This window comes from Sarcophilus harrisii, chromosome 2 (assembly GCF_902635505.1).
Source record: "Sarcophilus harrisii chromosome 2, mSarHar1.11, whole genome shotgun sequence".
NCBI classification, from domain to species: Eukaryota; Metazoa; Chordata; class Mammalia; order Dasyuromorphia; family Dasyuridae; genus Sarcophilus; species Sarcophilus harrisii.
The window spans coordinates 444,109,195-444,122,364 of NC_045427.1; the positions used below are offsets into that span (position 1 = coordinate 444,109,195).

General features: G+C 35.9%; 1 protein-coding gene across 6 annotated transcripts in view; it reads left to right on the plus strand.

Moving 5' to 3' along the window:
• The first annotated feature begins 216 nt into the window (after window positions 1–216).
• The window catches only part of CNTRL (centriolin), an 85,398-nt gene continuing 72,444 nt past the window's right edge, over window positions 217–13,170 (plus strand). For 3 of the 6 annotated variants that reach the window (XM_031954216.1, XM_031954213.1, XM_031954214.1), the window contains exons 1-5: window positions 217–764; window positions 6,487–6,583; window positions 6,727–6,968; window positions 11,474–11,601; window positions 12,661–12,791. In XM_031954216.1, coding sequence (XP_031810076.1) covers window positions 6,504–6,583; window positions 6,727–6,968; window positions 11,474–11,601; window positions 12,661–12,791 — 581 coding nt within the window. In that variant the 5' untranslated portion in view covers window positions 217–764; window positions 6,487–6,503. Of the gene's footprint in view, window positions 765–959; window positions 1,305–6,486; window positions 6,584–6,726; window positions 6,969–11,473; window positions 11,602–12,660; window positions 12,792–13,170 lie in introns of those variants that run through there. The other 3 variants (XM_031954215.1, XM_023507386.2, XM_012553672.3) reach the window with 3 other exon arrangements.

The window sequence follows — 13,170 nt, forward strand, 5'->3', positions numbered from 1 at the left end:
GTTTCCGCTTAGCTGTTTTTCTTTGTCACGATGTGGAAGGAATGGGATGAGAAACACTGCGATTTAAGATAAGGGGCCTCCATACGTTGCGTTTTCTTTTTTTTTAAGTAAAAGAAAACAATGGGGGAACCGAAGTTTTTTGCAACGACAAGTGCTTGACTCGAGCTCTGAACCTTGACTCGCTAAGTCTCCTGGGGAGAAGGCTTCCCTTTTTACTTTTTCACTGGGCGGCAGGAGGGGCGCCTCCGAGACCCGCTCCGCCGTCAGGCCTCGCGTCCCGCCCCAGACCCAGCTCGTGAGGTCCGGGGACCAGCGGGAGCGGACGCGGGGGTTGGATCACAGAAGCCAGGCGCTGCTTCCTTCCGCGAGGGCTCACCGCCGCTGGTTTGAGATCTGACTTTGGCAGCCCCGGCCACGGAGAACCCGAAGGCTTTGGCCAAACGCAAGCGCCAAAGCTCCCGCCGGTCCGGGCTGTCAAGCTCCCGCTATCGATCCCCGCGGCGGCGCCGAAGCGGCCGGAAGCCCCAGGTCCCGCCCCGCCTCTGTCCAATGGGCTCGCCCTAGACCGACGGTTGGTGGGGCGTGATTCTGCCTGGCCCCGCCCTCACCCCGCGTTGGTCCCGCCTCGCCCCGTGCGCCTCTCGGCAACCAACACAACAAAACAAAATGGCGTCTTTGGCTCCCGGCGCCTGAGCGTTCGGGAGACCAAAGTCCCTAGCGGGGATTCCCCTCCGTGCGTCCTGCTGTCGCCGGATCCGGTGGTGGTGAGTGCCGCGGCCTCGCCGTCCTGGCCCGCCCGGGGGATGGGAGGTCGGGAAGCTGGGGACGTAACGGGGAGGGTGGTGCGGGAGGTTCAGGTGGCTCCGTCTGGGCCAATCAGCGCCTGCCCCGGGCCGGGCGGGGTATCCAGGTGCGGGAAGTTTGGCTCGTGCTCCAGCGCAGGATGGAGAGGAGGGGATGCGCTGAAACGGGAGAGCGTCGGGGGTTGGGAAAGAGAAAAAGAGAATCTGAACTGTTGGCATGCAGAGGATCGGGATATAGGAGGGAAGCGTCACGTTGCGGGGTCAAGACGAGTGGGGAACAGCAGGAGAACACAGTTGCCTGGGCGGGTAACACGGAAACGCTGAAATAGCCCCAGAGGACAGAGAAAGTCGAGCCGCGCTTTGAGTATTATGATGGAATAGAAGAGGAGAGCTAAAAGGAAGGCATTGGTACGGGGGAAAGCGCCTGGACCCGGAACTGGCGTGGACTTTGCGTCTGGCCTTGGGGGCCTCTTTTAAAGTCTCTGAACCTGCGTTTCTTAGGTAACACCGTTAACAGTCCCGCCAGTTTTGTTACTGTCCTGGGAGGATCTAAGGAGTTGGGAAGAAATGCCTTTTGTGCATAAATGACTATTCCTGGAGGGGTGACGGAGTTCAAAAAAAGCAATGGTCTGGGAAAGGGACAGCTGAGTTAAGGCCCCGGATTCAAATCCCACTTAATCTGTGGGATCTTGTCAACCAAGTCACTTAATCTTATTAGGCCTCAAAAAAAAAAAAGCTGAAGACCTCTAAGATTCCTTTCAGCTCTCTTCCTGCGATCCATATGGAAAGCTTGAATGACTTAGAAGGAGGAAGAAAACCTTGCTGTCAGACAAGAACGTGGCAGTGGAGGATTCACTATATTGTGATAGTCACAACTAAGGGATGAGCACCAGGACTGATCTATGTACTTGCCCGTGGTTAAGCTGGAGAGTCTTGACTAGGGAGTCCCCTGAATATAGGAGGAGATAGGACTAGATTTAATGTCTTGGGCATCTAATGAAAAAGATTCAAGTTATATCAGATTGTTGTTTTGGGAATGAGTGTGAAGGTTTTCCTGGAGGCAGCCTTAGTCTCGGTTGAAATCAATAATTACTCCATTATCGCCGATAAAAGTGCAAACGTTTATTTCTCCTTCAAAATTAGCCCGGTTAGTTGAGGCCTATCTCTCTGCCTGATGAGAAAGTTTAAGAATCATTTCATGTCCCCAGTGATTCATAAAGGAAAACTCAAATCTGTCCGAGTCATTGGTCATCTAGCTCTATAATATAAAGTCATCATTGTTCATTATGGTAGTGGATGGAATATGGTAGTGACATGGAGAGAGGATCAATATAGGGGAGTAGCATGGTATAGTGGAAGGAATGTCTGAATTTGGTTACCAAACCTAAAATCGTTTTTGAGCTTTACTACTGACCTTGGGCAAGTCCCAGTGGGCCTCAGTTTTCTCATCTATTAAGTGAAAAGCATTGGGCTAGGTGGTCTTTATGGTGTCTTTAAATTTTCCCATGTCTTCTAAGATCCCTTTCAATTCCAACATTCTTAGCCACGAATTCTAACTTATAGTGATAACAGTTCAAGTTCTAATATCTCTTAGAACTCTTTTTATTGATTCTTTCTTCTAACATTCTAGATTGCAAAGCCTTTTCTAGTTTTGATAGTCTGATTCTATGTGAGATGCAAGTGTGATAAAAAATAAAAACAGATTTTTGTTTACATTTTTTAAAACTGAGAAAGTTAAAATATATATACATAATAGGGAATCCAGATTTATTCTCCTGGTTTTATAGTACATTCCCTGATGTATATGTCTTTTGGTTGGCTGTGGCTGTATGGTGTTTTGCCACTTTGCTTTGATTAGGACTAGAGTAAATTAAAGAGAGAGGTAAGATCTATGTGTGTACCTTATAAAATATTAGTCATGGTTTTAGAAGAAAGCAGTTACATTCAGCAGACTCAGCTTCTGATAGTTATAAATGAGACACACACACACACACCTTATTTCCATGGCAAAATTAACTTTTCTGTAGTGTGGTTGATGCATACTGTGAAATGGATTAGAAAAAAAAAAATGATAAAGACATATTTGCTGTGGCATCAAGCAACAGATAATTTGGAGAGAAAGACTTTTTAGCGGTTCTGATGGGTTGTTTTAACAAGAGAAAATGAAAGCCAAAAATAATAAAGGCATAAAAGTTAGCAAATCTTGCTTTTAGAGGACCATTCCTAAAATAGCAGGTGTCAGGCATGACTGAAGTTTTGAGATTGATTATTCGTGTGCCTCATATTACTCATGAAATAATTATAACAGAAAATTTTAAATAAGTTTCCAGCAACTGTAGCATCATTGTAATAATTTCTGTAAGTAGTTTGCAAAGATGAATACATTGAGAAATGTATTGTTTAATGATTGAAGATTGAGGAATGATATGTTTAAAATTTTCATTTCTTTACTTGCTATTTTATTCTCATATCATTTATACATATGTACCTTGAATATCTTTTATAATATGTTTGCAAATATATGTAATGATAATAGTTCTCAGTAATTACTTATGGAATGCTTATGTATATATTTTCTCTTGACCTTCCCAACATTTTTATGAAATAAGCAAATAGGAGTATTGTCATTCATTTTATAAATTAGGAAATTTAGGGTTTGAAAAGTTAAGTGTAATGTTGGAGAAACTGAGGCAAGATAGAGATTAGAGAATATTTAATAATTTATTTAAAAGGAAGAGATTTACTGGGACCAAATGGATCTATGATTTGGTCCCAGGGCTGAATGAGATTATTGACTCCAAGAATCCATTAAACAATGTGAGTTCTCAATAATATATATCCATGGTTTAGACACAGGGACTGAGGCAGGGGTGGAGTCAGAGTTAAGAACAGGAACAGGACTTTGACAGGATGAGGAGAAGGCACCAGAGATGACATAATGTGAGAAGGCACCCTGGAGATGGGGAGAGGCATCTTGATAAAATGGTATCTGATATTCTGATAGATTGGGATGGGGAAGAGGCATTCTGATATTCTAAAATATAAGATCTTTTATCCTTACCAAATATTCTGATGATTAAGAGGGAAGGGTGATTTTGCAGGATTCAGCGGAACAATTAGAAACCAAGGAAGGACAATTTAGGGAAACTGAGTCAGGATAATAAAAGAGAACTGTGGCATAACAAATTTCTATCTGGTGTCACATAACTAGTACACTGTAGTGCATGGGCCAGGTCTTCTAGCACCTATCATTGTTAAAAGAGGTATTACCTTTCTTTGTATTGTATCTTAATATTTAATTTTTTAAAATTCTGATTTAACAAACCCTTATAAAAGGGAACATTTTTTAACCAAAGTAGAGCAGGAAAATATATATATATATATATATTATATATTTTATTTAGGCAGAATTGCACAACTTCAGTTACTTAGTTTATAAGAATTATTGGCTGTCATAAAAATCTGCTCAGAATAATCTTCTAAATTGTTCTTAAGAAGGCATTGGTTGAAGGTACAGTATTGAAGAGGTATAGCTTATCTGAAAATGCCTTTTTTCCACATTTTCTGGGTAAATCAGCTGTTTGAGGCAAGACAAACCCAGAGAGTACTATTTTCTTTATACTTGGTTAAATGAGTTAGAGAAAGTGTAACTGATTTCTTTAAAGAGGCTAAGTCTGGGAACAAGTGATACAATTTTTTGGTTGTTTCAGTCACGTCTAACTAGAACCAAAACATAGGTTACAACTGGAAGATGTGATCACTGTCATTGATCCCTGAGAAAGTGTAAATAACATATTAAGACTGCAGGACAAAAAATAAAATTTTTTAAAAAGCCAGTGTTCCACTCTTTAAAAAGAAAAAAAAAAATGGACATAATCTGCAATATTACTTTGATTTCTAGAAATATTTCAGAACATATTATTAAAAGGGATGCTAATAAAAATCTTGAAACAAAACCTGTTATGACAAAAAACTAATATGTATAACAGCATACTAAATTCACATTTTCTTTTTTTAATAGTATAAACCCCATTTTGCATACACAGAGTTCTATTTTAATGCCTTGGGGTATAGAGAATTATCTAAGGTTCTTTTTTTTTTTTTTTGCTGAGGCAATTGGGGTTAAGTGACTTGCCCAAGGTCACATAGCTAGGAAGTGTTAAGTGTCTGAGACCAGATTTGAACTCAGATTCTCCTAATTTCAAGGCTGGTGCTGTATCCACTGTGTCACCTAGCTGCCCCATGATCTCAGGTTCTTGAAGACTATGACAATAGCACAGATTCTACCATTCCAAAAATGCAATAAGTTATGTCTAATTTTAAGGATTAACTGTGTATAACAAAGTGTTATATCAGATGGGATTCATGCTGAGGAGTGTTTCCTTGAAGACAGCCACAAAGATGAAAGCCTTTGAATTCATGTGATAAAGAGATCAATGAAAGGAATTGAGATTGTTGAACTTGAAAAAGAAAAGATTTATGTGGGAATGGGGAATACTATCTTCAAATATTTTAAAGACCTCTCATTATTTGGATGAAGGATTTAATTTGAACTGCTTGGCCCTAGAAGATAAAATTAGGAATAATTATTACAAATTTCAGAAAGGCAGATCTAGGCTTGACATCAGGAAAATCTTCCTAACCTTTGAGCTTTTTAGGTAGTGGTTTCCCTTGTACCAGAAATTTTAAATGTAAGATTACATGACCATTTCTCAAGTACAGATGGAGCAAGATGATCCCTGAGGTCCCTTACATATTTTATGATTCTATCTTCTGATGCTCTGTAACTCAGAAAAGTTATTTTTTAATTTTCTGGCTCTTGGGTTTCATCATCTTGTAATGGAGGTTGAAATAGGTGATTTCCAAGGTACTTCCTAACACTAAAATTTTATGATTCTATATTTTTATTAGTCACCTATAAGCTGTGTGATTCAGGCCATCTTCTCTGACACTTATTTTCATCATTTGTAAAATGATATCAGACTAAGTAATTTCTAGAATCTCTTCCAGACTCAGCATTTATGTTCTTTGGTCCCTTCTAGTTTTAACATTTCACAGTTCTAAATATCTTACCTTTGTATAAAATCTTTATTTCTTCAAAATATTGATATGAGCTTGTATACAAGGTTAAAGGCATAGTAAACTTGCTAACCGCCCCCTCCCCCCCGAAGTATTTAGATTTTAAGTGTGCCAGAAAGTATAGTTTGTAAAAGGTAGCATATTTTAGATTGCAGGCATAGTCATTCTTTATATAGTTTGGAAAGTTCAATTATTTTTATTTATTTATTTATTTATTATTTTATTTATTATATTAAATAATTATTTATTTAATTATTTTTTTAACAGAGCATCTAATAAGTACAGACAATTCTCACTTGACCTAAGTAAACATTTTCTACACACCTTAAAGCATTTTTTAAATAAAGCAGAAATGTGATGAAGGGAGGAAGAGGAGCGAATGCCAGTAGAGGGACATGATTGGCACAGTTCAAAGACCTGTGGGAGACTGGGACAGAAAAGTAAGAGCAAGAGTAATAACACATGGAAGGCAGGGACAGACAGGTTCCACCCAAGTTGGGACACACACAAGCAGGGGATCTAGAGATCTCTGGTCAAGTCCCCCATCTATCCAGCAGCCATGGTGTTCTCTTCGAGTTTCTGTTTTTCTGCTTTCACTTTTTAGGCTTTTCTGTGTTTTTCATGAGGGAATGGGAGACTGATGGACATCTATCTGAGGGGCAGGAGTGGAAAGAGATTGAGAAAGAGCACAGTACTACATGGTAAAGTTAACATAGGTGTTTTTTTGGAATGCAGGGTTTTTTTAATGTGAAATTATAAAATGTGAATTTATGTAAAATGAGAACTGTCTAATTTTGTTTTTTCTGTACATTTATACTTCATTAAACTCTGAAATTTCTTTCAGTTTTGCATGGACAATTGGCTATACTATTGCAATGAAGAAAAGTTCTTCTCCAGGATCACCACCAAGAACAAGAATGACACCATCTCGCTCACCTAGTCCAGCATCTGAATTGTCCAGTATAAGATCCAGGTCACTTTCACCTTATAGCAGACTTGGTACTTTTCATACCAGGGGACAGTGGCTTAAGCAAAATGACATCATGGGAGAAAGTGATTTGTCTGTTGATGACCAAGATGATAAAGGTATTTTTTATTAACATTCAGACTGATATTTTAAGTAATGATAACATTATTTCTGTGTATCTTCTTTCCTTCTTCCAAATTTCATAGCACTCTGTACCCATCTTACATATTTACCATGTATCTGTCTCTCATAGGACTTTATTTATAAGTTCTTAGGAAATGTTTGTTGAATAATATGTGTTGTGCACTGTACACCAAGATAAAGTCAAAATGGGTTCATGACCTAGGCATAAAGAATGAGATTATAAATAAATTGGAAGAGCATAGGATAGTTTACCTCTCAGACCTGTGGAAGAGGAAGAAATTTATTATCAAAGAGGAACTAGAGATCATTATTGATCACAAGATAGAAAATTTTGATTATATCAAATTGAAAAGTTTTTGTACAAACAAGACTAATACAGACAAGATTAGAAGGGAAGCAATAAACTGGGAAAACATTTTTACAGTCAAAGGTTCTGATAAAGGCTTTATTTCCAAAATATATAGAGAATTGACTATAAGAAATCAAGCCATTCTCCAATTGATAAATGGTCAAAGGATATGAACAGACAATTCTCAGACAAATAAATTGAAACTATTTCTAGCCATATGAAAAGATGCAGCAAGTCATTATTAATCAGAGAAATGCAAATTAAAGACAACTCTGAGATACCACTATATACCTGTCAGATTGGCTAGAATGACAGGGAAAGATAATGCAGAATGTTGGAGAGGATGTGGGAAAACTGGGATACTAATATATTGTTGGTGGAATTGTGAATACATCAAGCCATTCTGGAGAGCAATTTGGAACTATGCTCAAAAAGTTATCAAATTGTGCATACCCTTTGATCCAGTAGTGTTTCTATTGGGCTTATATCCCAAAGAGATCTTAAAGAAGGGAAAGGGACCTGTATGTGCACAAATGTTTGTGGCAGATCTCTTTGTAGTGGCCAGAAACTGGAAACTGATTAGATGCCCATCAGTTGGAGAATGGCTGAATAAATTGTGGTATATGAATATTATGGAATATTATTGTTCGGTAAGAAATGACCAGCAGGAGGATTTCAGAAAGGCCTGGAGAGATTTACATGAACTGATGCTGAGTGAAATGAACAGAACCAGGAGATCATTATATACTTCAACAACAATACTATATGATGATCAATTCTGATAGACATGGCCCTCTTCAACAATGAGATGAACCAAATTAGTTCCAATAGAGCAGTAATGAATGGAACCAGCTACACCCAGAGAAATAATTCTGGGAGATGACTATGAACCGTTACATAGAATTCCCAATCCATATATTTTTGTCCGCCTGCATTTTTGATTTCCTTCACAGGCTAATAGTACGCTATTTCAAACTCCGATTCTTTTTGTACAGCAAAATAACTGTTAGGACATGTATACTTATATTGTATTTAATTTATACTTTAACATACTTAACATGTATTGGTCAACCTGCCATCAGGGGGAGGAGGGAGGGGAAAGGAAGGGAAAAATTGGAACAAAAGGTTTGGCAATTGTCAATGCTGTAAAATTACCCATGCATATAACTTGTAAATAAAAAGCCATAATTAAAAAAAAAAGGTAGATCAGAAAAAAATAATAATAATATGTGTTATGGTCTAAGAGAGAAATATGTCTTTGCACAAACTAGTGTTGTGGTAGAAATAATACTGAATTGGCAAACCTATCTCCATATACTATATTCATATGAACTGTTCCCAGTGCCTGGAATGCACCCTTTACTCATTTGTATTTCACAGAATCCTTATCTTCCTTCAAAATTATGAACTATTCACTATGTTCACTATGAACAATTCCCTGATATTCCTAGATTGGTATCTCAATTTCTATCCTCACTTTCCTCTGCCAACAAAATGTGAACTTTTTAAGGAGAGGAAAGATTTTTTTTCTTTATATCCCCACCACTTAATATGTGTACTTAATATGTACTCAGATACATGGTAGGTATTTTAAAAACGATAATTGTGGTGGTAATGGTTGAAAAGATCTGGGTTCTGCTCCTGGCCTGACCACTAACTCTTTTTGTGATTTCATCTCTACCTCATAGAATCCCTTCTTCCTTCAAGGAGATTAAGTGGGAGTACATTCTGGGGATGGAGGATATCTAGTATAATGACAGAGACTGGAGGTGGAATGTTATGAATGAAAATCAGAGGAAGCCAATTTGATCAGATCCCAGAGTGCAGGATGAGGAGTGATATCTAGTGAAGCTGGAAAGATGAGTTAGAATGAGTTTGGGAAGGGCTTTCAAAGCTTACCAGAGAATTCTGCATAAGTCTAAAGGCCATAAATAGGAAACCACTGGAGTTGAGTAGGGGAGTGATGTGGTCAGATCTGTGCTTAACGGAAATTACTTTGACAGAATGGTGTAAGATGGATTAGTGATGAGAAATTTGAGACAGGGAGCAGAAATAAAAGATTGTTATTGTAATCCCAGGAAGAGATGTTGAGGGCCTGGACTAAAGTATTAGAGACAGATTTGGATGCAAAAGATGTGAAGATAGAAAGAGTGAGATTTGACAACTAATTGGATACAAAGGAGAATGAAAAATTAGGATTATGAATGTAGGAGATTGAAAGTATGTGACACCTTCAACACAAATTGGGAAGTATTGAAGAGGGGAACTAAGTTCAATTTAGGATGTTTTGAGTTTGAGATGTCTCCAGGATTTGTTGTTGTAGACAACAAATGATGTGCTTAAAGGTTCAAAGCGGAGACTAGAGCTAGATATATAGTATAGATTTGTAAGACTAAATCTCCAGGCTCTTTTCCTGCTCTGATATTCTGTATCTGTGAGTCCATTTTACTTCTAGTCTCCTCTAAGTTTAATCTTACTCTTAGCAATTTAGTTGTGACATTTAACAGGAAGTGGTATCTGATCATGGTGAAGCTACTTCTCAGATAATACCAATGAGGGACTTGTTATAAGGGTATAGCTTCTGTTTCTTATGGCAGGAGATTGCCTAGTCATCTTTTTACTCCAAACCTTCCATCTCTGTATAACAGAGTATATTTGCCCTTTCAGAATACAGACTGGTTTATGTTCAGAGTAAAGCCTTTTGTAGTGTTTAAACTGGGCCTTCTAAAAATGTGACATAGATTCTACCTAGTAATTAATTTTAATGATAATTTAATGATACATTTTCTTAAACATATTGTATTTGAAAAGTACATTTAATTTTATAAACTACAATTTTAATGTAATAAGTACTTATAGTTAAATAAATTTATGTTTTCTGGTAGAATATGTTTGAGAAAATTTATCGTGATTTCTCTTTATATAAAATCATAACCCCCAGTCATTATTCACAAAAAAATCTTATCATAGCCTAAAAAACTGAGAAAATTCCTTAACATTAAAGCTTTTTTTTTTTTTAGAATCAGAGTCTCATTAACACATTAAAAATTCTTTAATATTATTAGAATTTAGGAATTGAAATCCATCCTTCTCTACCTAGAAAAAATATACATTTTACTTTATCTAAAACAAAAGTAATATGCTTACATTTGGTAATATAGAAGTAAGAAATTCTGCAGCCACAGAATGGAATTGACTCATTGCTATATTTCTGCTCCACAGGATAAGTGAAGAAGTATTGTAGCACTATACTAAAATGATACAAGATGGTGTATGTTAGTTGATAAAAGTAAAGCTTTTTCCATAAAATGCAAAATATTTATTTAGATATAAAGTGAAATGTAATATTCCCTACCAACCAGAGTAGGAATTTAGAATTCTATCTCTAATGAAAAGGAGAAAAATATATATCTGTTCTGTTTTTCTTTATTGATGAATGCAACAAATATATAATAGATATCTCCCATATATATCTATGTCTATATCTATATATATATATATTCAACTCAATGCTGGATACTAGAAGAAGTAGAGTATATATCTGTGTGTGTGTGTGTGTGTGTGTGTGTGTGTATTTTCTGTCAATATTTACCCATTTTAAAAAAATATGAAATTTTTAAAGAACAGCATTTACTGGATCAAATAAGATAATTATAGATAGTTTGCATACCATAACAACCATGAAAATTTAAGCTATCAGCTATTCTCATAGCTTTTAAAATATCTTAAAATATTTACTGGATCAAATAAGATAATTAAAGATAATTTCCATATTTTCTTCTCCAATTCTGACTAGAATATGTAGCTAAAGTATTTTTTATTGTTATTTTGTTTAATAGAGTATATTTGAACAAAATTCACACATTGTAACTGAAACAAATGTTAGAAAAAGAAGTAGTAATTTACTGTTTTCCCTTCAGTGCATCTAGAGTGTATCATTAGAATGTTTGTAAAAGCATTTCTATAATTTATAAAAGAAACTCATTTACATGTTTCTGAAATGTTTCATTTAGTGTTTATTACCACTTTTCTGGTTATCTAAGTTTAATTGGATCATTTGAGAATGTTTTGTCTTCTGATGTTCCATCATCTCATCCTCTGCTGCAAATGATTTTCTTACTTTCTTTTCAGATGATCCAACTACTGGAGTAAGGTATATTACAGAGGACCTTATTAAAAAGCTTAGCAAACAAGAAAACTTAACCGTAGTAAAATCTTTGAATCTTTCCCTTTCAAAGTATGGTGGCAAGAAATTTAAGGTATGTTATTAGTAATTGCTACTTTTAGATAGTCATTCATTATGTTTGAAATATAGTTTTGTATTTTGAGGGTAGAGAGGGGAAGACTTACTTTCTCAAACACTCAAACAAATATATATAATAAATATATAATAGTAGCTTATAACTATATAACACCCTAAGTTTACAAAGTGCTTTCCTTACAAAACTCCTTTGATTTAAAAAAGTCGTTCAAGAATTTGTATCTTATATGAGACTTAGAAAAGTGAAGTGACTTGCCTAAGATCACACAGTATGTGAGGAAGCTCAAAACAAGTGGCTTTTACTCCTTGTCCATTGCTTCTTTAACTCTGCCTAGCAGTCACTTCATATTTCTACAGAAATTCAGAAAAGCAGTCACTGTTGCTTGTGGGAGTTCTATGGGAAAAGTCAATAAATGATTTCTGATATGAGAACTCCTTGATTGCTTCTGCACCTATCTGATCAATTGAGATTTTGCTTTTTATTAACTGATTGTTCCAAACATTACTAGTACTGTCTAGATTCAGTAAATTTGAATAAATTATAGAAGGAAATTTTTAAAAATTATACAGTGATACATTGTAAAAATTTCAAAGTGATCCTATGAAAATTATGACATTTGAAATGTAAATTCATTGATTTTTTTTTTTTTTTACTGCCTCCTGCCTGCAAAGCTCTGTGGAGAAGTATAAATATTGTTGTGTCTTAGAATCTCTTATAAGTTCATAGATCATTAGAAGGAAGGCATCTTAGTTATTTCTCATGAAGAAAGTCAAACTCTAGAGAGATTTGTTAAACTGACTCTTCAAGGTCAAATACCCAGTTAATGGCAAGGACTAATATTAGAAATCAGGAATCTAGGGCCTTTTCCAGAATATTACTTACAGATTGCAGGCCATAATGTTTTTTTGTAATTTTTCATTGTATTCTTCATTTCGAATATATATGTATATATGTATATGTACAAACATATCATTTTTTGCTAAAAAATTATTTGATAGGCTTTGTCTATCAGAATGTATGTTTATATAAAGTAGTAATTCATTTGTTCTCATCTAGTACATAGAAAACCTGGAAAAGTGTAATAAACTTGAAGTACTGAATCTCAGCTATAATCTAATTGGGAAGATTGAGAAATTAGATAAGCATTTAAAGTTACGTGAACTGAATTTATCATATAACAAAATCAGGTAAGCCAATTTTAAAAAATCATTTCAACCAGTAATTATTAGTACTTATTAAAACAATTCAGTTTTGTTTATAGTGGCACAATATTTATACTAGAGATACTCAACTTATCTGAAAGGGCTCATTGACCTTAAGGGGAAAAAAACAATTTGTATCCAGATCAATCATAGAATCTGTCTCTAAGCTGATCATAGAATTTTAGAATTGGAATAGAATTGAATTAGAGATCACCCTGACAAGTGATCATTTAACCTCTATTTGAATACTTCCCTAGAATGGAGTCCTTAGTGTCTCAAAGACAGTCCATTTTATTGCTAGACAACTCTAATTTTTAGGGAGTTTTTCTTTTATTATTGACTGAAAATGACTCTTTCAGACTTC